We start from the raw sequence: 25,848 nt of genomic DNA on the forward strand, positions 1-25,848 counted from the left end.
CACGCACACGCGCGCACGCGCTGCAACACAAAACAGCTGCATACAACGCGTGTCACTGTGGACTTCTGTACCTGTGGACTTCTGTATCGCAACGCGGGGCAACGCAACTCTGGGATGAGCGGGCCGAAGGCCCGCGAAATTCTAGTAACTCTACAACTCAGTTTATCTCTGTCAGTAATCATAAACAAAAGTGATGAACAATAATAACTCTGGTGTGGATGCATGTGACCAAATCTGCATAAAAATAGCAGTTTATATTTGCGACCAGAAGGATTGTGCGTGTGTGAGAGAGATACTGTTGCCATGGTTCTTTTCTACCTTCTGTTTCTTCCACCTGCTGTAACACGTGCACACACGCACGTGCACACGCACGCACGCACGCACGCACGCACGCACGCACGCACGCACGCACACACACACACACACACACACACACACACACACACACACACACACACTCCTCTCCATATTAAAATAAACAACCAGAGTACTCAACCCCAGTACTTTGAGTAAGAGTAGGCTACAAATACGACCAGTTCAAATTTACTCCACTACAAGTAAAAGTAGCTCAGCAGTGGCGTGCACAGACATTTTGAAGGGCAGGCGCTCAAGTGAAAAAAGGGCACCTTGTGCGGCGCGTGGAACCGCCAGCTGTCTTAACGCTTAGGCCGCCAGCATTTATTGATAACTTGTAATATGATTCACGCCAGCATTTTCCCCTGTTTTAACTCTTATTTTGAAGAGCCAAAAACCTAGCCCGGATGTTATGATCTTATGTTAGGGTGTGTGACGATGCATCATCACTCCATGTTTACCACGGGTGCTGCTAAAACATAATGGAGGCACATCACAGTGTCGGCTCTGGGCCAAAAATGCTATCTGGGACAAGGAATAGGAGATACAGGCGATTGAAAGAAACATAATGGGTGTTTATGGGCACGGCGAAGATGGCGTGATCCAGTGTTATTGACAACACCAGCTAGCAACCCGATGCTAACGTGAGTAGCATTATGACTTGATCAATCAAAAGCACTAATATGAAAGACCAATTGCCGTAGATCTGCGGCATTGGCGTTAAGCGTAACATTCATTAATTGCTTTTAATTGACGTAGATCTACATCAATGGCGGACTAAGTGTAGTGTGTGAAATTGATAGATTTTGGGGCATAAATAATATATTAGCACTAGCAGATTATAATCCAGAATTGGTCGATGTCACCATACTGAGATAGGGGTCCCAGAGGAGTCTTCTGTAAATGAGGAAAAGTCAGATGATGTCGTTAGTCAGTCTAGGGTGCCCACTAATCAGTTTTTCACATTTGAACAACAGAGGGAGTTGCTTCTACTGCAGTCAGAGCAGGAGAGGCGGAGGTTGGACAATGAGTTACAAGTGGAGAGGCTACGAATAAAGCAGTCTAGACTGGAAGTTGACTAAACTTGAGTTAATCAGAGAAGGTAAACTCACAGCTGGGGAGGAAAATTTACTGTTACGCCCTAAAAGCAAAGACCCTGCAAAAGGTGCCGCTATGGCTGTGCCTGCAGCGCCAAGAATGGGGGAGCAGGTTAAGGGAGTTGAAGGGTCATGTATGCAAATTAGCGCATATAATGCCTAATTTGCATATTTAAACATATAAGATTTATCGTCCATATAGATTTATCGTCCCATACATTTCGGGACGATAAATCTGAAGATCGGATAAAGCCAGGTTCAAAATTATTGTTTAATTTTGTTGACATATTAGAGACAAAGAAAATTACAGAAGGGATTTTAGATATCTCTAATTATCACTCCACAAATCAGAAAATAGTGTCAACAGGCATAAAAAACCCAATTTTCAGCATTTTTTTAGGTATAAAATGTGATGTAAATCAGGCTGTGAATGATATATCAACAAACCCATCTGTAAATATCTGCAGAATATAGTTATGAATAAGACTGGAAAGTTTGGTGTATGTGAGTGCAACTGAAGTGGAGATTCTTAGCCCCAGGTATGAGGAAAACTCATTTTGAGTAAACAGCTTTTAAAGAATTGTATTGTAAAATTCCAAAACGTTTTATTTGAAGCCACTATTTTGAGACAAAAAAATTAGGCGTTTGGCCAATGTGAGGTTCTCAATCTTCCCCAATTAGGTGCATTGGGATCACCTGATCAATGCTCCCTGGAGCCCTATAAAAGAGTGTGTGGCAGCCTAGATGTAAATCTCCTGATGACAGCATCCATCTTTTGCTTTCCCATTATGACTTGATTTACACACCCCACACTACATTTATCACACATCCACACTGACAATACTGACTTACACATCCCACACTCTTTTGTTTATAAGCATAATTTAAGTTACTTTTGTTAATAAATAATTGTTAAATGTTTTACACTGCCTGCATCCTCCTCAATTTGTCATGGCCCCACGGGCCGGGTTGTGACAACTTTATTATAAATGTGACAACATATCCCCAAATCTGATTCAAGATTGCTTTCTATGCAAATTAATACATCCTAATACTAAATAAAAATAATAAAAAACAAGCCTAATGTAACTCATCTAATGCATAGGAATGCATAATTCTGAAGTTTAGGAAGGGCATGACTTTAAGAAAATTGGTGGATTCATTCGCTGCATCAAGGCTTTTATTGGTTAGGCCCTAAAATTATCATGCCCTTGATCGCAGGGAATTATTTGATGACTACAAAACAGTGACTAGGCTACAACATGACGCAAGTTATCAACCGCTCAGAAACCCAATGGTACGTGTACATATTTCCCCAACGGCAGAAGGGAGAACAGGCTGTGAGTGGGGTGGGAAGCGTCACCGATTATGGTTGTCACTGTCCTTGTACATGGCTATTGGTACATTTCTGCCAGGGATGGCAACAATTTACAATTTAGGCATTTAGCAGACGCTCTTAATCGATTTACAGTAAGAAAGAACAATACATAGAAATACATCAAATACATAGAAATACATCAAATACATAGAAATGATCATCAAGAATCATAAGCAAGCTAAGAACCTGATAACTGATAACAGCAACGAACTGCAAGATCTTCTTGACATCTGGTTTCATGGTCCTGTGTTTTTTTTCTCCTCAGCTTTGCGGTCACTGTGGAGGTGAATTAATAGGTGGAAGAAGTACACTCACTTTTTATTTTACTTTTCTTTTTCCGATGCATCTATCATGGTTAAAATGGAGTTTGAAGTTACAAATTACAATGGGATTGTATAGCCGAAATGGGATCCCCCCCCCCCCCTCTCTCTCTCTCTCCATGGTGCTGAACCTGCATAGAGGAAAACACTGCATGCATTCATGTAGGGCAGGCTATATGGAAGTAGTATTGTATTCTCAATTTCTCTCATTCATGCACGTGTCCATTTCTGTATATTCTTTATTGCAATTCTGTAACTATTTCATGCATAGGCTACATACATACATACATACATACATACATACATACATACATACATACATACATACATACATACATACATACATACATACATACATACATACATACATACATACATACATACATACATACATACATACATACATACATCCTGCTGTGTCCTCTCCTGCACTCGTGAATGAGACCCCGAAATGCTTGAACTCCTTTTGCACATTGCCGTATACACAGCTGTCTGTCTGTCTGTCTGTCTGTCTGTCTGTCTGTCTGTCTGTCTGTCTGTCTGTCTGTCTGTCTGTCTGTCTGTCTGTCTGTCTGTCTGTCTGTCTGTCTGTCTGTCTGTCTGTCTGTCTGTCTGTCTGTCTGTCTGTGTCTCACGTCCTTGTGTGCACCACTGCACTGCACCTGCAGCGTGAGACCTCATCCATAAACATTGTTCAAACACACACACACACACACACACACACACACACACCACACACACACACACACACACACACACACACACACACACACACACACACACACACACACACACACACACACACATCCGTCCATCCATCCATCCATCCATCCATGGTGCTATATAGGATGATGGATGGATGGATGGATGGATGGATGGATGGATGGATGGATGGAATAGCGCGGTGTGTGTGTGTGTGTGTGTGTGTGTGTGTGTGTGTGTGTGTGTGTGTGTGTGTGTGTGTGTGTGTGTGTGTGTGTGTGTGTGTGTGTGTGTGTGTGTGTGTGTGTCAGTGTTGTATAATCTCTCTCTCCCTCTTGTCGCAGTGGCGGCGGGTAGAGAAGGATACCCCACTTCCCTACGTCACTGTCCCGCCTGTCCTTATATGGTGGGGGATACCCCTCCCGTCACGTCCGGAAGTGCCCATGTTTGGGCCGCTGCGAAGGCTCGCGGTCGGGGGGGAATCCCTTCGCGCGGATGCCAGCCAATGAGGAGAGGCAGGAGTTACCAGGGAGACGGAGGGTATAAAAGGAGCGAGGAGAGGCAGAGAGCAGCATCACAACCACCAACCGAACCAACGAACCAACTAACAGGAATAAACCGACCTTTAGAGAAGAATTACGGACTGATAACGAATTTAGGGATTTATTACGATTTATACCTAACGACCTGGGAATCACTACATGAGATTATAACGTGGGAATTATAAATCAACATTAATATTTGGATATAATTTGAATCCACTTTATATCACCGAACACGACATTTCTTCCCACGTACCTGACCAATATATCTATAAGCCTAATAATTGTTGTGCGTCATATCATATTTGAACGGGCAACACTTTGCTGCAGAACATCTGCGTGCGTGTGGTGGAGGAATGTTTCTGGAGCGCGAGGAATTCATGTCGGAGTTGGAGGACACGCGCTGCGCGTTTATGCTGGACAGCGTGGGCTCGAGCCCTGCGGGAGACAGCGAATCTGACGCGGGCTCCCCCCCGTTCTACCAAGGTGTGTGCCCGTGGGGCCGTGACGTACGTGTGTGTGTGTGTGTGTGTGTGTGTGTGTGTGTGTGTGTGTGTGTGTGTGTGTGTGTGTGTGTGTGTGTGTGTGTGTGTGTGTGTGTGTGTGTGTGTGTGTGCGTGCGTGCGTGCATGCGTTTGTGCGCGTGCGTGTGTGTTCATTCCAGCGACTATAGGTAACCTAATAATGTAATGTCTAATGTGTCGTCACATATTGATCTGGAAACCCCATTTATATATAGACCTCCATTCGCCATACGACTGTGTGCCACGCACCGATGTTATACAAGCTTGCATGCTAATTTAATTAATGTGCATATATGGAGGATATGGCTGGCTATTTAGTTTATTTCATGATTCAGGCTTTGGGTGCAAAGATGCTGAATATGGGTTTATACAATTAATTAGCCTATAACTTAAACTTACTGTGACTTATCTTATGCCAAACTGTTGTTGTTTACTGGAGACGCACCAGGCCGTTTTGTGCCCGGGCATCAAGTCTGCCTGAGAGTTCCCAGATGGGAGCAGGAGGGGGGAACCCAGTGTACTCTCTGCTGCCCCATCTGGCGGAGTCAGGTTATATATGGCACCGAGCGGTGCAGAAACAGGATTTGTTTAACGCAAAATGCCAGAGTCAGAGAGCAGGGTTGGCATGTCTGCCCCAGAGGCGAGCCTCTCTAATAACACCTCTCTCTCTCTCTCTCTCTCTCTCTCTCTCTCTCTCTCTCTCTGCTCATTCAGTCTTCTCTCCGGCGACCAGCAGCGGCACAGACTCAGACTTCTTCTCCGACCTCAGTGAGTGCTCGTCGGACGCCCTGTCTCCGTCTCTCTCGTCGTACGGTGGTCATTTCTTCTCGGATAATAACCAGCCGGCGGTGTCGGAGCTGAGCAGCCACGCGGACGCCATCCTCACCATGATCACGGAGATCGTGGGCATCTGCACCGAGATGGAGCTCCAGCAGCATCCGGACGTGGCGTCGCCCTCCCCGGCCACAGCGCCCACCTCACCCGCGGCCCCGGTCTATCCTCCATCAAGGTTAGTTTTGGCATATTTCTTCATTCGTTTTTAATTTTTATTTCGTTCGCGACTTTTGGTTTTCAACTTAGTTTAAGTTTTTATATTGATAAAAGGCTCTAGTTTGTATTAGTTTTAGTTCTAGTTTTATTGTCTCTTTATTGTTTGGTCAAGCTCAGAAAAGTTGCATAGCAGATTGTTAGTTTGTTTTCACTTACAAGAATATTTAAAAATTATACATAAAGTCAACAAAAAATGTGAAGGAGAATGCCTAAAAAAAACCTGGGCTTGAGAAGTGGCATTCTCCAGGAATATTTGTCATATCATATATATCATACAGATGTACAAGCTCACAATGTATTTCATTATGTATGAATATTGAAAAAGGCTAAAAGTAAGGATATTTTCTCTGTAATTTTAGTTAGTTTCATCAAGCACGTTTTTTATTTCAGTTTTATTATTGTTATTCCATAGTTTTTTTTCCCGATAGTTTTAGTTAACTAATAACCCTCTCCTCATCCCTGTTTAGTGGCTTCAACCCCGGGACAACAGCGCCTCCGGTGGTGGTTAAGAGTGAATACGTGAGCTTCAGCTGCGGTGGCAGTTGTTTGCAGTCCTCGGCGGCCGGTGGCGGGAACGAGGCGCTGAACCTCCCGCTGGAACAACACCAGGTTGACGTGTGTGACATCATCGAGTCTATCCTGGGTTCCGAGGCCGCCGCGCAGGTCGAGCTGAAACCCTGCCACGAGATCAAGCAGGAGCCGCTGTCGCTGGACGACTGGCTCAAAAGTGTCTCCGGGGATTCCGGCGACTACGTCATTGGCAGAGCGGTCAAAACAGAGCCCGCCTCGTACCACGCTCAGAGCGTCTCCCCGACGTGCGTCATCCCGTCCACCCTGGACGCACTCCTGCTGTCCTCCCTCCTCCCCGGCACCTTCCCCAGCATGGTCAACCTCCAGCAGCACGCCACGGGCGGGGCGTCCAAAAAAGCAGCCTCGCCGCGTGGGGCCAGGAGGACTCCCGCGCACAGCGGTGGCGCGGCCAAGGCCAAGCCGTTCCCCTGCCACGTGCACGGCTGCGAACGCCGCTTCTCACGATCAGACGAGCTCAACCGCCATGTGCGCATCCACACGGGCCAGAAGCCGTTCCGGTGCACTGTGTGCGCGCGCAGCTTCAGCCGCAGCGACCACCTGACCACGCACACGCGCACGCACACGGGTGAGAAGCCCTTCGCGTGCGACGCGTGCGGCAAACGCTTTGCGCGCAGCGACGAGCGCAAGAGGCACGGCCGCGTGCACATCAAGCAGCAGCTGCGCGCGCAGATGATGGCCGCCTACTCCCTGGCGTTCGCCGCCACGCCCGGCATCTAGGAACGCACACACTTGACTGGCACGCCACTCGCTGCCCACCGTTGATTTATTGAGACCCAGGTCTGGGTCGATGTGAGATTTAAAACACACACAACAAAAAGAAAAGAATACCGCCGACAGGTGGAGCGACCTCGAAATGTCACTTAGTGACGTTTTTTATGGTGACGCCAAAGACTGTCTGTCTGTCTGAATGGCTGGCTGCCGATTGGCTGTTTGACAGAAAACAGGCCAGAGGGGTTTACAGGAAGGGGTTCGACGACTGATCCGCTTTGAAACAGCTGGACAGACGAGACCATTGGACCGTTTGATTGATTAATTTACTGATTAATTGATTGATTGATTGATTGATTGATTGATTGATTGATTGATTGATTGATTGATTGATACAGATCATCCGCACAAATGGACACAAACAGTCCAAAAAAAAAAGCTGAGAGCTTATTTCCATTGTGGATAGACTTCAGCACCACGGACAGCTCCTCTGAAACAAACTGAAGAGATGGAAAGATAGATTTGAATGTAATATATTTCTATATCGAAGTGTTCTCCTACCTACGTTTACTGCATGAAGAACAGCCTAACTGGCTAAAAAAATGTATAATGTGAATCGTTGAGACGTAAGAATGTTGTACTACGTTGATGCGTTGGTGACTCAATCATGTGTTGTTTTTCTACACTTTCACATCAAATCGCTTTATATTTGACAGCAATGAGAAAGGAAAAGATTATATAGGCCTATACAGAGAGAATTCTATATCCATAATGTTTGGAATTTATTTTTTTATAGATTTTTGGTCTACCTCTTTATGTCAAGATTGCTAAACAATCAGATTGTATATTTCTACAAAGAAAATGTATTTATATGGTGAAAAGATGCTTTTACAGTGAAATTATTTTTTCCTATATGAGGCACGATCACGGACACTTTAGAAGAAGAATTCAATCATGACATAATTTGCCAGTGACATGGTTGTAAAGGTGATTCCTGGTCAGAAAGCACTGTGTTTCAACCACCTGGCATCCCTATTTTGGGCATGTCATTATGTACGCCAAAACAGCAGATATACAAGCTTAGCCAGTGTTCATTTTGTTGACTAACACAAAAAGACTAAGATGTTTATATTTTGTCGACTAAGGTGTGTTATTCAAAAGACTAAGACTAAATCACAATTTTCTGACAAAATGAACACTGAGCTGATCGCGACTCGCTGTAAGCTTGTACGCTGCTCTTTTTTTTAAGGTTGATTTGTTGTGGGATGTGAACCCGCCATGTTTTGTGGACTTTGACAATGTTTTGAAGTATAAAAAAAGAGAGAAAAAACTTTAACCGACTCGCAGTGTGCGAGTTGAATGTTCAAGTAGCACACGTAGCTGTGCACCTTATACCATACGTCATGAGTGTATGTGTACACAGTAGCCATCATTTTTGCATGGACAGAAATAAACTGTGTGATAACTATTATTATGTCATCATGTTGCAAAACATGCTCTTGTGAATAATAAAAAGAAACCGACACACAAAGGTTGAAATGTCTCTACGTTTTATCTGTCTGTATCTCTCTAGGCCTACTACTCTTTACTACTTTAATAGATAATAATAATAATAATAATAATAATTATGCACTCTGTCGAGCTGCCAACTTGCGCCTTGCACACAAGTAGGCCATGTATGGCCTACTTGTGCGCAAGCAGAGCGCGCCATGAGGTGGTTGGCATCACCGCTTAAAAAAAACCCCTGATATATTATGATATATTGTAGTGACGACATAATGACGTTGACAGAGATGCTGGTCCCTGATTGGGCTACGGTCTTAAACAAGAGAGGACACAGACATACATACCACGACGTATATACAGTATATATACATACATACATACATACCCAGCCGATCACAGTACTTGCACGCTCTGCTTGCGGAGACGGAGTCAAGCTGAAAAAGCAAATACATAAATAAACTAGAAAAAGTGCCCCTCGGGGCACAGGTCTCCACCAAGCCAGGTCAGGTTGTGGCCTCCTGGTGGCGCTATAATAGGCCAATGTGAAAAGGGTGCCATTTCTTCATACGCCTTTGATGGCAATTGGATGATTTGAGGCATTTTGTTCCAAAAATGTGTTTTGCAAAAATCAACCTGTTGGTGGTGCTATAACAGGCCAATGTGAAAAGGGTGGGATATATTCTTCAGCCTATTAAGAAAATGTTTGAAAGATTTCACGTAAATTGCACGCTGCATTCATGATTTGAGGCTTTTTGCTCAAAACGGGGCAATCTTGCAAAGTGTGAAAGCCAATTATAGCCAATTAGGATGGAATATTAAATATCGGATAGATCCGACTTGAGCACATGACTGTGTAACGATTTGTGAGATTTTTGGACAGAATCTGGAGGAGTAATATAAAAAAAAAATGGCCTCCTGGTGGCGCTATAAAAGGCAGATGCGGAAAATGCAGGTCAAAGGTTTGTCCTTGGCCTCTAGGGAGTGTGCATGCAACGTTTCACGCAGATCGGTGCAGTTGTGAAAAGCTGCCTCATGGTGGCGCTATGATAGGCCGTTCTGGAAAATGTGGGGCAGAGGTTCATCGTTGGCATCCAGGGAGTGTGTGTGCAAAGTTTGGCATCGACCGGGTTAATGGTGCCGGATATTAGCTGGTAACGGACGGACGGAAGGACGGACGGACACACACACACGGACGGAGTGCAAAACATACTCTCTCCCCATGCCTTCGGGCTGGTGGAGACAATAATTCAAAGCTATCTTTTATAAAGGGTCCATATAGGTCAAACAAATCATCAAAACATCCTTGCCAGAGGATGGTCACAGAACCCCAGTTTTTAACTGTAGTAATACTAGAATTTCGCGGGCCTTCGGCCCGCTCATCCCAGAGTTGCGTTGCCCCGCGTTGCGATACAGAAGTCCCCAGATACAGAAGTCCACAGTGACACGCGTTGTATGTAGCTGTTTTGTGCTGCAGTAGTGTTGTTGTTCTTAGCCATATATGCGCCTCGGTTCGTCCTGATTGTACGACGTCAGGTGTCGACACGGTCGTGTTTGCATTATTGTAAGTGTGTATGTAATCGCGGTGCTCTCCGTCCAAGTTAGAATCAGTGTAGAACCTGTGTTGTTGTTGTTCTTCTTCTACGTTTGGTTTCCGGCAGGCTGTACACTGTGTGTGTGTGCACGCGTGTGTGTGTGTGTGTGTGTACTGTGTAACTTCCGGTAGTGTTTCCGGAAGTGTGAAAGGTATCACGAAAAACACGTGGGTCACGTCAGTGGCGGCTGGTGACTTTTGTCCTAGAGAGGGCGCTATGAAAATATCAAGAAAACATGCACTATAGGTATCATCACATTCAATGGAAGGCTTTGAAAAATACAAAATAAACATGGCATTGCCAAACATGGCTAATTGCACTGCATTTTCCATGTCAGATGAACGCGCAGCAACATGTGACACTCAGTAACCAATCAGAAACGTCACACAACGTAAACAACATGTGACATTTAATGGCAGCAGAATACAACGTGGCAGCATAATACAACTTGTAATCACTGCCTTTGGTTAGTGGTTCCTTATATTATATAATATTGACGTTTCTGGATTGCTAATTTTAAATAAATTACAGGCTGCAGATGTCATTTCTCCGTCATTCTTATTCACGTTTTATTCAGGGGTTGTGCATGGTGGTGCAGCGCACCAGCGCCCCCTATGGACCGGCCGCCACTGGGTCACGTGGTGGGGTTGTGAGCCATTGGGAAGGGGTGATGTAGTGTTGCCAGGTCCACGTATTGTAAGCGAGTGGTAGTGTGTGAAAGTATAGGCTGTAGGCTGTAGGAAGTCAGGGTTTGCGGCCTTGTTTACATAGACGTGGCAACAATGTTTGACAATGTTGGCGGCGCAGCCAATGAAAAGAGAGGAATCACGGGATGCAGTGTTGCCAGGTCTGCGAATTGTAAGCGAGTTGTAAGTAGCGTGTTGAATGGCATTTGTTCTGGGCTTGTTTTCATAGACGTGGCAACAAATTAGGCGGGGGTGTCGGTGCTTGTGGCGTGTTTGTGTTTATTATTTATATTGATATTGTTTGCGAGTGTGGACGGGAGCCGGCTTTAGTGGCAGTGCGATGACAATTTTTACGCGCGTGATGTGGAGTGTGGCCGTGCTGCGCGACATGAGGAGATAGCCGTGGATCGACGCGGAGGGTAAGTGTGTGACGTGTTAGTGTGTTGTTGCAGTGTGTGTTGCAGCGTGTTGCAGCGTGTCAGTGACGTAGTAGCTGGTGCCTTTTGTTCCTGTGCGTGCTTTTGGGCACATGTTTTCAATTGTATATAGGATAATGGGGAAAGACGTATAAAAAACATCTGTTGGTTTATGATGCCCTCTAGTGTTCAAAAGCTCCTCCTCTCCTCTCCTCTCCTCTCCTCTCCTCTCCTCCCCTCTCCTCTCCTCTCCTCTCCTCTCCTGTCACATAACATGGTAAGTCACATATTACGTCAGGCAGCAACACGTGGGGCATTAGCATTTAGCATCCCATGGCCCACTGGAGGGACCGTCACCGCTGTGATTGGTAATTGGTTGCCACTTGCCACCAGGGGAGACGACAGATGCATGCAGGGATCTTTATAGGATAACAATGAATGGCCACAGTTGGTTAAGCTCATACTTTTTCATAGCCTTGTTAATTCAATATAAACATTGAAACTATTAAGTAAAAGTATAGCCACTAGTCCACAGCATTGTGAGCTTGTTATCTTTTGATATTAAGCCAGGTCTAAATGCATGTTTTCTATAAATAATCTAAATGTGCAAAACTATATCTACAGTAAACCTCTCAAATATAGTAAAATGTAAGCTACAAATTTTGACCCTGATGTGAACCTAGAATGGTTACCCCCACAAGAGGGCAGTGCAGTCCTACTTTGAAGTGATCAGTTAAAGAGACACATCAGTCAGTCAGTCAGTCTAGCAGGGCAAGCTAGCAGGTTGTGTTGTTTACCTGTGAAGAAATAATCACGCTCAAGAAATTCTCAAGAAAAGTATGAGATTGTATTGTATTGTAGCCTATGTGCTCTATAGGCCTACTTCTATACTTTAATATAGCTCTGGTCCATAGCCCTAATGCCGTTGCTGCCGTTGCTGCATCAGCGGCATTAGGCCTATGGACCAGAGCTAACTTTAAGATATACTTTAATAGTTACTATTTATTTCCATTACAGTGCGTTGCCTTGCTGTTGCTGCTGCCTTATAACATATTACCCCGGCAACAGCCCATGCCAGCCAGCCACTCACAGCGCACAGCGTGACCGGCCGTACCACCGGACTGTGGGACGTGGAGACGCCGGGCTATGGGATCTAGACGCTTCATGCCATGCAGGGGCGGACCCTTATATATATACTCTATGGGCGGACCGGACAGAGCGCGCACGGGAGCGCGCGCGGCGCCGGTTGACAGTAGTATAGTGACAGATGCAGCATGAGACTGTCCGCTACATTGATTTATTCATCCATTCTAAACTAATGGCATGATCAATACAACTATTATGACATCAAACAGCTGTCAGAACATGTAGGCGTGCACCCGCACGTGACCGGATTATTCACGAGCACCAACGGCATAAAGGTAGGAGCCTATAGTTATTATTCATATTCTTATTCTTATATGCTTAGGCTTATTATTATTATTAATAATAATCATATATAATATATTCATGTTATCTACATTAATAAATCGTCAGTGTTGATGCAACTCTGATGTTAACTGTTTAAACTCATGTGTTTACAGTAAAACTCTGCATTACAGCATCGTGCACTGCATGCACTCCGTATAGTAGACTGCACGTATCGAACCGTGTTGTTCCTTGCCGAAAAGATATAGGCTACCTTCAAAACTGTGTGTGTGTGTGTGTGTGTGTGTGTGTGTGTGTGTGTGTGTGTGTGTGTGTGTGTGTGCGCGCGCTAATTGATTTAATGGGGTTTGTTAACAGGCCTGCATGGCTGATGACAGCTCAACATGGCTCACAGAAATCATTACATAGCCTACTGCTAACGCCTAGAAGTTATAAATATGGCATGTTTATGACTGTATGTTCATAGTCTATCTATCTATCTATCTATCTATCTATCTATCTATCTATCTATCTATCTATCTATCTATCTATCTATCTATCTATCTATCTATCTATCTATCTATCTATCATCTGTAGCTCTCTCCATGGTGCTGAAACTAGATGAAAACACAGCATGTCTGCGTTCATTTTCTTCTGCACCCATGTGTCCATTTCTGTAGTCTTTGATATCATTCCTCTATATATCACTCAGGATAAATCAACAATCTTTTATGTAAATACACCGAAAGTAAAACGTGGAGAAGAGAGATCAGATTAAGCTGAGACTAAAGTACAAAATATACATTTAAAGGTAAACATTTATGTAAATACAGACATAGGCCTGCATTCCTATACAATGTACATCATCAATTCGGACATCTCTTTCTCTATGTGCATCCATTCGAACTTAAATTCACACACACACACACACACACACACACACACACACACACACACACACACACACACACACACACACACACACACACAAACGTCATTGGGGTGGAAGCATCACGCTTCACTGATCCATGCTCTACAGCAGAAGAAATGCACTTAGTTAAACACGCACGCACGCACGCACGCACGCACGCACGCACACACGCGCACACACACACACGCACACACACACACACACTCGTGCCCTACTAATGTCAAAGTCGATAGCAGGAGTGCCCATATCCATTTAGCCCTCCCTCTCTGTATCTCTATGTCTCTCTATGTCTCTGGTTCAGTGTTCAACAAAAAAGCTTGACAGACAGCTATATAATGCAAACATTCATACCACACATTCATTCATACAGTATGTACCAGACTCAAACTGGCTGCTGTGATTCCCCTAGTGAGCTTTAAAAGGATTGCCATGGGCACACTTCCCAGTTCCCATACACTGCTCCTGCTTTGACGTATAGCAATTGTCTGCTTGCTTTTTAGTCTACTAAGCAATGCTTAGTTTTTATTTATTAGTCCTTATTGGTCGTGTTACTAAACGTTCCTGTTCTCCCTTTGAGCTTCTTGGTAGTGGGTACTGTATGTATGAGCATTGTATGTCTGTCCTGTTTCTTTGTTGTGTATTCTTTTGTTACTGGCAGAGCTGTGTCACTTATTTTGCCTCTTGTCTTGGCCAGTTCACACTTGTAAAAGAGACTTCAGTCTCAATGTGGTTTTTACTGGTTAAATAAAGGTTAAATAAATAAAAAATAAATCGTGGGATGTGCACGTGCGGGGGTATAACTGAGAAGATAACTGGCTGTATGATCCTTCTTCCCCTTGTTTGGATTTTAACTGCAGCATGCAGCCTTATAGTGTTGTGTTACTACTGTATAGATTAGATTTAGGTTTGAATAATAATTATAAAAAAGCTAGCATATAGTATTAAATGTCCCCACCTTATGACTTATATTTGTTCAAAGTCTGTGCTGTGAGGAGGCGACGGGAATAGAAATATAGAACGCTTTACGAATTATAAGCATCCATCCATCCACCCTATACTGTAAATATTTCCCTTATTTTCTAATGATGATTTTTTTTTTTTTTTTTTGCATAGAAGTGTATATCTGTATGTCTTTCAATGTTCTGATGAATTGAAAATGGAGGACCCTGATGTAAACAAGTCTTAGTGTTTTTTTCTGGTTTTATCCTCTTATAGCAGATATTGACCTGCACCCAATTTTTCAATCAATCAATCAGGAGTCAGGTTGAACCATACATTAGCCTGCTCTGACAGACAAACAATCCATACAGAGGCAAGGCTCTCCGTCTGGTCCTAATTGGTCCTTACTTTGTAGATTTTGATTATTATTACAAAACATACATTAACCACTTCAGCTTTATACATTTCGGCCATTTGAAATAGCAGATCTGCAAGCTGCTATTTTCAAAAGATTATTATATATTTGCAAACTTGAAATGAGACATGCATAATGAGTACTTTTACTTTTAGTACTTTAAGTAGGCTACATTTCGATGCCAATACCTTTGTACTTTTACTCAAGTACATTTTGAATTCCGGACTTTTACTTGTAACAGAGTATTTCTACATTACAGTAATGATAATTTTACTTAAGTAAAAAACATGAGTATACTTTTTCCACCACTGCCTATAGGGAAGCACCCGGGAGGCGTCCTAACCAGCTTGTTGTTCGTCCAGTTGTGTGAGTGTTGAATGTTTAATGGACCGCAAAGTCAAAGTCAAAGTCATACACGTTAGTCACACACGTTACCGCAGTGAAATTTGTTCTCCGCATTTGACCCATCTCTTGGAGCGGTGACGGTGAGCGGTGAGCTCGGGAATCATTAGTTGATTTGACTACCAATCCAACCCATTGATGCTGAGTGCCAAGCAGGGAGGGTGGGTCCCATTTTTACAGTCTTTGGTATGACCGACCTCCCGGTTTCAGGGCGGACAGTCTAACCACAACAAGGCCACTGTCTGGTGGCAATGGAAACAAGCCTTTGTTTTTTGTGTCGTCCATTTGGTGTGTTTGGACTAGTTTTACTGCTTCTTGTACCTTTAAGAATCTCCACCTTTAAGATTCTCACCCTAGGGGAGATGTCAGCCACCGTCCTGACGAAACTCATTTTGTCAGCTTGTATCTACAGTCTGTGTTCTTTTGGTGATGATGACCCACATTCCATGGCCGTAGGTGAGAGTAGGAACAAAGATCGCTCAGTATAATGAGAGCTTTGCCTTAAGGCTTGGCACTGTTTTCGTCACAACGGTGCTCCGATTCTCCGGCTGCTCCGATTTTCCGGCTGATCTCCTGCCGTGACACCCTCACCCGAAATGCTTGAACTCCTTCTGCACATTTCCGTACATGTCTGTCTGTCTGTCTGTCTGTCTGTCTGTCTGTCTGTCTGTCTGTCTGTCTGTCTGTCTGTCTGTCTGTCTGTCTGTCTGTCTGTCTGTCTGTCTGTCTGTCTGTCTGTCTGTCTGTCTGTCTGTCTGTCTGTCTGTCTGCCTGCCTCACACACGTACACTCACACACCCCTGATTGCACATCATTGGCCTAGATATGTGAACACACTCATCATCTCTCAGGAGACCCCCTAGCCAATGGCATACGCATGCATGCATGCATGCACGCGCGCGCGCGCACACACACACACACACACACACGCACACGCACACACAGACTGACCCAATTTCTCCACAGGTTCATGCGGTTCTATCAATTATAGATACGTGTGTGTGATGTGTGCGTGTGTGTCAGTGCGTGCGGTGTCCTTTCATTAACATTTGATTTAATTTAGAACCTTTATTGATATTGGAGGTAATCCTCGTTTAAAGTGGCATTTATCAACATCTGGACCAGGGGCCACCGGGGGTCCATGGACCCTTATATAGGTCTGTAACTCTGAGAGTGTAACACATGTAACCAAATGGACCCTTATACTGTAGGTCTGTAACTCTGACAGTCTATTGGGGTCCATGGACCCTTATAGGTCTGTAACTCTGACAGTCTATTGGGGTCCATGGACCCTTATAGGTCTGTAACTCTGAGAGTGTATCAGTGTAACACTAACACGCCCCCCTTCCTATACAAACCCATTGTAAAACATGGCTCCCATATGCATTAGAAGGACAATATCAGTCACCATTAAAAAAAGAAATATCGCTTTAATGTTTATTCTCTCTCTCTCTCTCTCTCTCTCTCTCTCTCCCTCTCTCAGTGCATCATGTCTTGCTCTAGCTCTCTACCATACTTCTGTCCTCGCTGTGGAGACGTGTGTCGTTTCTCCTCGGTACCTGAACTCCGTGCGCACCTGGTCAGCCAACACACCTATGAGACACTGCTGGTCCTGTCACAGGTGCTGTGTGATGTATAATTACGCACGCATTGTGAGCTTGTATGATCGTATACATTTTGAACTTGGGACATTCTGCATAATTAGTACTTTCTACTTTTGATACCAATACTTTAGTACTTTTACTCAAGTACATTTTGAATTCCAGACTTTTACTTGTAGTGGAGCATAGTTCAGTATTGATACTTTTGCTTATTAGAGCAAAAGTAAGGCTAATTAGACAAATAATGCCTTAAAACATTATACTTAAATATTTTATTTCTTTCATAAATAAAGACTCTTTCACTCAATAGCAACTGCTCCTGTCGCAAGTTGATACGTTCATATGGTCTATAGCCCTATGGAATGTATGGAATGCATATGCTAATAAAAAACAACTTAATTACTTCTTAAGGATAATATGAGCATCAAAAAATATTTTAAATTGTTTTTATTTTAGCATGTGCATTCCATATAGGGCTGGACCACACATCAACTTGCAACAGGAGCAGGTCCTATTGAGTGAAATAACCTTTATTTATGAAAGAAATACAATATTTAAGGTTTTGTTATAGAGGGCAAGTATAATGTTTTAAGGCATATTTGTCTCATTAGCCAGGGATCCTTTTAAGTAACAAATGTGAGTACTTTTTCCACCACTGATATAATACCATGTGTCCTCCTTCAGGTCAGAGCCAGAAGTTCCAACCCGGGGTCCCTGGTCCCCCTGCCCTCCCCCACCGCACCCCACAAGCCCTGCTCCCCCTCCCAACAGCTCCCCTCGCAGCTCGACTGTCTGGACCTGGCCTCCTCTTGCTCCGTCTCCTCTCAGCTCCTCGCGGAGATGTTCCAGTCTTCCGTTGTCCCCGGGGGACATCCAGGGACCCCCTGCACCGCCCTTGCTCTGCCGGGCACCCTGGACGCCTTCCCCGGGCTGGAGTTTGGCTTCTGGCCGACAGAGGGGCTCTCGTTGGGGGTGGGACTGGAGGAACGCCTGGGACTGGGTCTGGATCCGAGAATTTGCAGGTGGAACATGAATTATTATCTTATATTACTCTCCACAATGGTATTTCCTCCAGCGCAGTGGTGGATGAAGTAAAAGTCATCCATTCAAAGTTTTCCTTGCGGTAAAAGTACTAAAGTCATATGCAGAACTGTCCATTTTTTCATAAAAAGTGAGGACAGAAAATTGAGGACGCCACAAGTGATTAGCCAGATTGGACTGAGGACAGAGGACTGAAAGATTGGAAAGTGAGGACAGAGGACACCAATTGTGATTGGCTGCTGAGAAGTGAGGACGCCAATTGTGATTGGCCGGAATGTGATGATGTATGATGATATAAGAGCGCCCCTCACTTATTCTTCCAACAGCTGAAATATAAAATAGCGCATACTGTTAACAGACTTACTGCTTGTGACATAACGTTCCGCCATAAGGAATCTAACTAGCTTCTGCTTCTGGCAGAATGCTCCGTCTGATAAGCTTTATTATTGATATCAAACCGGATCGCTGATTTCTATTTTTTCATTATTATTTTGGCTTGGCCTTTCCTTCTTTAGTGATCCTAGACCGGGTTGTGCAACCGCGCCCCCGTCCGCATCCCATTATACAGGCTGACTATAAAGCTGAATAACTCGAAATCTATGGAGCTCTCCGTGGTTTGGACGATGTTCGGAGGTCTTTGCTGATTATCCGGTGGTCTAGATGGAAACATTGGCGCTTTCTAGAGCAAGGATGGCTATAGTTTAGCTCGCTAGCATTGACGCTATTTATTTAGCATTAAGATGGACGCCCACAACAGGATATCTGTCCTGTGTGTGAACCCTCTAAATCGCCTCGGCAGTCCTACCTGGAGGGGAGAGAACAGATGGTGGAAGTGAACGGAACACTGTCCCCCCCCCTCCCAGTGAGCTGTGGCGTTCCACAAGGAAGCATACTAGGGCCTCTACTGTTCCTAATATATGTAAACGACATGACTTCAGCCTGTGACTGCAACTTGTTCCTGTTCGCAGATGACTCAGCACTGCTGGTCTCGGACAGGGACAAACTGCAGGTTGAAAATGCCCTCAGCTCTGAACTCGGTAGAATCTGCACCTGGCTCGCTGATAACAAACTATCTTTACACCTGGGAAAAACTGAATCCATTCTCTTTGGCTCTATTAGTAATCTCAGCAAGGCAAATGGCTTCTTGGTTAGAGTGGGTGACAATGTTATCACACGTAAAGATGAAATTACCTACCTAGGTTCCATCCTGGAGGCTAATCTTTCCGGTGATAAAATGGCCACCAACGTAATCAAAAAAGTCAACCATAGAACAAGATTCCTCTACAGGATCTCCTCACTGGTCAACAAAAACACCTTGAAGACCTTAACAGGAGCCCTTGTACAGGGTTTCTTTGACTATGCATGCACCTCCTGGTACCACAGCACCTCAAAGGCCCTTAAAACCAGGCTCCAGACTTCCCAAAACAAACTGGTCAGGCTCCTACTTGATCTAGCCCCCCGAACCCACCTCACCCCTGCCCACTTCGACAGGCTGGAATGGCTTAGGGTCGACGACAGAGTACAGCATCTTGCAATGGGTCTGGTCCACAAGATTCGATACACCACCAAGATACCCATGTACCTGTCTAGATACTTCCTTAATGTTAACGAAGTCCACACCCACAACACCAGAGGGAGTGCAACGAACCATGTACAACCCAGATTCGGCACAAACAAGGGACTAAATTCTTTTCGCTCCTATGCCACCAAAATGTGGAACGCCCTACCAACTGTCATTAAGACATGCGAATCCCTTGACTCCTTCAAAACCGCTCTCAAAGGGCACCTACGGATGGCTGCAATTCGAAACTGGCCCCCGTAAAATCTGAATCCCCCCCCCCGCCCCCCCCCCCCCTTTTTTCCCCTCACTGTATATATCTCTTTTCCCTTTTTACCTCCTTTATGATGAATTCCTGTTATGTCTATAGAAGTGTCTATTTGTACGTCTCTAAATGTTTTGATGATTTGAACATGGTGGACCCTATTGGAAACAAGTGTAATGCTTAATTGGGTCGTCCACTCACAGTTAACAGCCTTTGTATTGAGTTTGTGCTTGAAATGTACTGTAATTCTGCAAACTGTTAATAAATTCTTCAATCAATCAATCAATCAATCAAGTCTGAGGTTGGCTGTGCATCCAGCAGGTGGCAGTACCGGTATATGAGTTAATGGTTAATGTAGGTTTTGTATTAATATAATAATCTAAATCTGCAAATCGGCTAGTAACTAAAGTTTTCAAATACATCAGTGGAGTTATTTGCCACTGAGATGTAATGGAGCAGAAGTATAAACTAAGTACTGGGGCATTAAAGGCTCAAAACCTTTGAATGATTTATTTGTATTTTTACGTCAGGACTCTCGCTGAGGTGGAGGAGAGAGTCAGCCGCCGTGTGAGCCATCTGGAGGCGGAGCTCGACAAGAGGGAGGTGGAGCTACAGCAGCATAGCCGCCACTCAGAGCTCCTGGGGAGAGAGAAAGAGGAAGTTGAGGATAGAGCATCCTATTTGTCCAGACAGGTGAGACATTGTTGCCATGGTGACACATTTGCCCTGATTTCTCCCTCTCAGCCCTCCTACTGTCTGTCTCTCCTATACGCTGTCTCCCTCTCAGCTTTCCTGCTGTCTGTCTCTCCTATACACTGTCTGTCTCTCAGCTGTTCTACTGTCCGTCTCTCCTACACTGACTGTCTCCCTCTCAGCTTTCCTGCTGTCTGTCTGTCTCTCCTACACTGTCTCCCTCTCAGCTGTCCTATTCTTTGAGGCACACAAAAACATTGCTTCATGGGGTGAAAACAACACAGCTTACCATTGGAACTGCCTTAGGGAACGTACACATGGTTACATTTGATGTTGGAGTATTATTGTAGTGCAGGTGATTGCAATGAAAAATGCTGCGAAAAATAAAAACGGAACCGCCAAATATGCTTAAAGATGGAGTGCCGTAACCCCCTCCCCCCTAAAATATGATAGGTACTACTATGATCATACTAGCTCATCCATCACCACTAGGGGGCGCCAAAAGGCCCAGACCGCCACCATATATCTTTTATTTTATTTTTATTTTTTTATTTTTTTTACCATGTTATAAAACACGAAAAACACGTCCTTGGCGCTCCAGGACATCATGAAAAAGAAGTTAAATAAGTCCTTGGCGATGGATGAGCTAGGAGGAAGATCTTTTTCAAAAAAGTGTAGGCCTACAGAAAGTGTTAAAATTATGTTTTTTATGTGGCCACACCCACCAGTTCATACATTTCTGCACCACCCACCTTAACTTAAGCCGCGCCCACAGCTGTTGTTGTATGATAATGGGGATGGGTTAGGGTTATGATGACACTTAAGTGGTGGTATTTCAATTGGGCCTTTTGACTCAGCTTTCAGGAAGAAACCATACAGGGAAGACATATTTGAATATTATAACCACACCTGGGGGTCTTAGAGTAATGTTAACTCCACAGACACATAGGGCAGTATTATGCGTGTCTTAAGTACCAGGGGCCCGTTCCACGAAACTTGGATTAGAGATTAAGCCGGGATTTAACAGATATCCTGGCTTAATATATCCTGGATCAGCGATTAACCGGTTTCATGAAAACTGGTTAATCTTGCCAGATTAATTTAACCAGTTAACCTGGATATGTTGAGGCTTGATTCGGTTTCATGAAAGTGATGCTACATTAGTTACCATGGAAACTAATGCTTTGGACTTAGCCTGCTCCGGACCAGGCTAACAGCCAGGTTTAACCTAATCCTGATGTCTTTACTGTTCATTAAGCAGTCAAACTGATCACAAACCAATGATGTTTCCACACTTATTCAATTATTATAGGTTTATGTTGCCTTATTTTTTATCGGTCTGCATTAAAGGACTAATTTAAGCACTATATAAAATCAAAAAAACAAAATATATAGGCTGCACAACATCATTTGCTTGTGAGCTTGTAGATCAATGTTGCTGTTGGTGAATGTTCCCCAGAATAGGTTTGCTGTCGTGCAAGTGCACGGTTAACCCTTAGACAGATTACTACTGGAAAACACGTGGAGTTTTGCATTAGTCTTTTCTGCCCTGTACGTGATTTTCCGTAGTTCTCTTTTTTTATTAATACCAATATATTAATTCGGTCCGCACCTCTGTATATAGTATTGAGCATAAATATCAACTACATTTCCCAGAATTCCCGTGTCACGTGACACACGTGTATGCTTTCCTATTGGAAACTGACGCCCAGCCCCCAGTGAACAGGGGGGTTGGTTGACTCCTCCGAGGTGGGCACTGGAGGAAGAGTTTTTCAGCCAGGTTTGCAGTCGCCGCAAAAAAAACAATCTGAAAAATGATCCATCCGTGTCCAGTGGCATTCTCCAGTCCCAGACCGTTGGCCGGGCTGCAACATCCACCCTCGCGGATTACACGTGTGCAATGTTTTTTCTTCTCCCCACCGGAGTTACCACCAAGGCTGATGCCTTCGCTAAAAGGTAATTTTATTGTATTCGAAAATGCCCTAATATGACATGTCTAGTAAGACGATCCCTATATTTGGCCCGAGCCGACCTAGTGCTGATATCAGATAGATGTGGTAGAACCATATATGGATAGATCTAACTGGTTTAGTCATCGTGACATGCATAGTCGGAGAATATATAACAAGGGTCGGTACTATAGGTGATCGACGTAGCTAACAAAAACATCTGATCAAATGAATGTATTGTACTGTGTCTTTGTGGGCCGAATCGTGGCATCGTGGCATACAAATAGATGTTTGTATAATTAGTATCACGATAAAATAATATGGCGACGTTAGAATGACACCACCAATGAGTGATCGCGTGTAATGTAGCTGCCCAGCGTATATCCAGCACCATCACGTCACCACATTCCACTGGCTGTTGGCTAGTAGTAGTTGCTAACAAACAGTAACAAATGGTACTGGCTATTGGCCGGGCCACAAGCCCGGGCAATAGCCAGTACCAATGTTGCTGGATGATTGCGACGCAATGGTGCTGGATATACCCTGGGCAGCTAGCTACATTACCACCGATCACTCATTGGTGTTTCATTCTAACGTTGCCATATTATTTTATCGTGATACTACTTATACAAGCATCTATTTGTATTTGTCATGCCACGACTCGGCCCACAAAGACACTGCACAATAAAATCATTGATCGCCAGCAGCCGGGTAAAACGCCATGTAATAGTAGCGTGCACTGACTACAGCTAAAATGTTTATTTCTTTTTATATATTTAGAACTGGCATCAGATGAGGAGGAGGAGGAGGAGGATGAAGAGTCAAGACTGCGATGGCGTTCTCCGACACTGAACCGGATTCATTCATTCATTCATTTCAGGGGGGGCAGTTTTTGGGTGTTTTTTTTATTTAGCCTACTCACACATAACCTGACTCCGCCAGATGGGGCAGCAGAGAGTACACTGGGTTCCCCCCTCCTGCTCCCATCTGGGAACTCTCAGGCAGACTTGATGCCCGGCCACAAAACGGCCTGGCCAATCAGCAGCAGCTAGAAGCGAAGTTGCTCACAAAACGGCCTGGCCAATCAGCAGCAGCTAGTAGAAGCTAGAAGCTGCTGCTAGAAGTTGCTAGAAGCTGCTGCTGATTGGCCAGGCCGTTTTGTGGCCGGGCATCAAGTCTGCCTGAGAGTTCCCAGATGGGAGCAGGAGGGGGGAACACAGTGTACACTCTGCTGCCCCATATGGCGGAGTCAGGTTAACTCACACACACACACCGTCAAGGACTGGGTTTGGGGACATTTGGGAGGAGTAGCTCTGATCCATAGCTCTAAATGCGCATTTAGAGCTATGGATCAGAGCTAGGGGAGGAGTAACTGTTTTGTATGTAGGCCTATTTATTTTCTGTAATATTTATCATTTTATTATGTTAGTAGTCGTAAAAAATAAAAGACGCTTTTACAATGAGTTAGACCTGTCATGACTATTTTGTTCACTATTGTGAGGTTTATTGTATATGACTAAGCAAGTTTCAACTGTGATTTACTCTGTAACGGTAGATGGTAATAACTCAATTTCTTTTTTATAATACAGTATACATTCAAGTCTATATTTTGATACATATCATGGGCACCAAGTCATATCAAAACAATGTCCTTGGATGTGTTTTTTATCAAAACTGTGTTTCTTCATAACAGGTTTTTGAGATACATGCATGAATAGACAAGGTACTGGTAAGACTATGTAAACATGGTATATATCAAAATGTGCGTTAGAATGTCTAATTTTACCCCAAAAAAGAATTGAGTTTATATGATGTTCCAATTTCAGAGCTATGGGGACTTTTAGCTGGATAGGTCAGATTGATCATGACTGACCATGCTATTTATAGATGGCAAAATATCTACAGTGGTACATGTGAGAAACTTTTTATTTTATTTTAATTGAACTAGACAACTCACCCTTTAAAATGAGATATTGCATGGCTATGTATGCCCAGCAGAAAAAAAGTTATTTAGAAAATAAAACTTCAACCGGGCATAACTTTTTTTGGTTGTCCTAGAAACAGAAACAGTGTAAATGCAGGCTCTTTTAAATGGCTTCCAACACAAGAACTAAACATTTTATCAACTCAGTTCATTTTTTTCCTGGAAGCAGACAAGTCAAGCTTTCTCTGAAGGTCTTTCGTTGTCACACATTCACAACAGAGAATTTTCAATAAATCATTCAAAAACGCCATTCTGCCATAGAGAAGTCTACAAACTATATAGAAATCCTTGAAACTCTCAAAGAGTTAAGAAGAATTATTATATTATATTATATTATATTATATTATATTATATTATATTATATTATATTATATTATATTATATTATATTATATTATATTATATTATATTATATATTTTTTGTAAAAGTGAAAACCACTAAATATAACCATTACTCATTGTTTTACAACATATTACCATTGTAACGTTTCATCCACCATTGAACCCATGACCCACAGTTCACCAGTCTGGCCCCTGTCTGGACAACAACCCCCTTCCCCAAAGGTAGCTCCCTCAGAGGAGGGAGTTATGGCCAAATATCACAATGCGACAATATCATTATGCTTACAATATTAAGAATTCTGTTTTAAGTTAATAGTAGTGGTAAAATGTAAACTATATTTTTGGGGTAGTTAATCATTCAGTCTATCCACTGTTGAGAGTATGTTATCTCTTTAATTACAGCAGCAGTATTTATTTTTGAAGCTTAAGTCCTTGTATCAGTAAGTCTTGAATAGATTAGTAATGATACTGAGATATACAGAAGGGGGCAGTAATGCAACTATTAATGATGCAAACTGCCATAATACCCCATGAAGAAGAAGGATCAGTAAATCTGTGTTCCACCGAATGGGTCTAGAAACAAAAAGCCAGGCTCTGCATTCAGCCAGGCTTTATGATCCTGGCTCGATAAATCCGCCCATTCTAAGCCTCGCTTGGCTTTAGTGGAACAGAATAAACCAGGCTGTAAAGACCAGGATTTAAAAAGCCTGGTTTTGGCCTAAATCCTGGATTAGTTAATCCAAGTTTCGTGGAACAGGCCCCAGGTCTTATTACTAGACTTAAGACCTGGAGGCGTGATCAATGCCATTTGGCCACTCAGAATAGCCAAATGGCATTGACCACGCCTCCAGGTCTT

General features: G+C 43.6%; 2 protein-coding genes across 2 annotated transcripts in view; both read left to right on the top strand.

Moving 5' to 3' along the window:
* The first annotated feature begins 4,761 nt into the window (after positions 1-4,761).
* LOC306913865 (uncharacterized protein) lies at positions 4,762-7,322 on the top strand. Its single transcript, XM_079490677.1, has 3 exons — positions 4,762-4,879; positions 5,632-5,926; positions 6,435-7,322. Exons 1-3 carry the CDS (start codon positions 4,774-4,776, stop codon positions 7,273-7,275), a joined length of 1,242 nt encoding a protein of 413 aa, XP_079346803.1. The 5' UTR covers positions 4,762-4,773; the 3' UTR covers positions 7,276-7,322.
* A 5,447-nt stretch (positions 7,323-12,769) lies between these two features.
* LOC306914144 (F-box only protein 41-like) overlaps positions 12,770-25,848 on the top strand; it is a 23,889-nt gene continuing 10,810 nt past the window's right edge. The window contains exons 1-4 of the mRNA XM_079491077.1: positions 12,770-12,887; positions 17,044-17,181; positions 17,846-18,183; positions 20,556-20,718. Coding sequence (XP_079347203.1) covers positions 17,050-17,181; positions 17,846-18,183; positions 20,556-20,718 — 633 coding nt within the window. The 5' untranslated portion in view covers positions 12,770-12,887; positions 17,044-17,049. The remainder of the gene's footprint in view (positions 12,888-17,043; positions 17,182-17,845; positions 18,184-20,555; positions 20,719-25,848) is intronic.

Source organism: Electrona antarctica, assembly GCF_951216825.1.
Source record: "Electrona antarctica genome assembly, chromosome: 21".
Taxonomy (NCBI): domain Eukaryota; kingdom Metazoa; phylum Chordata; class Actinopteri; order Myctophiformes; family Myctophidae; genus Electrona; species Electrona antarctica.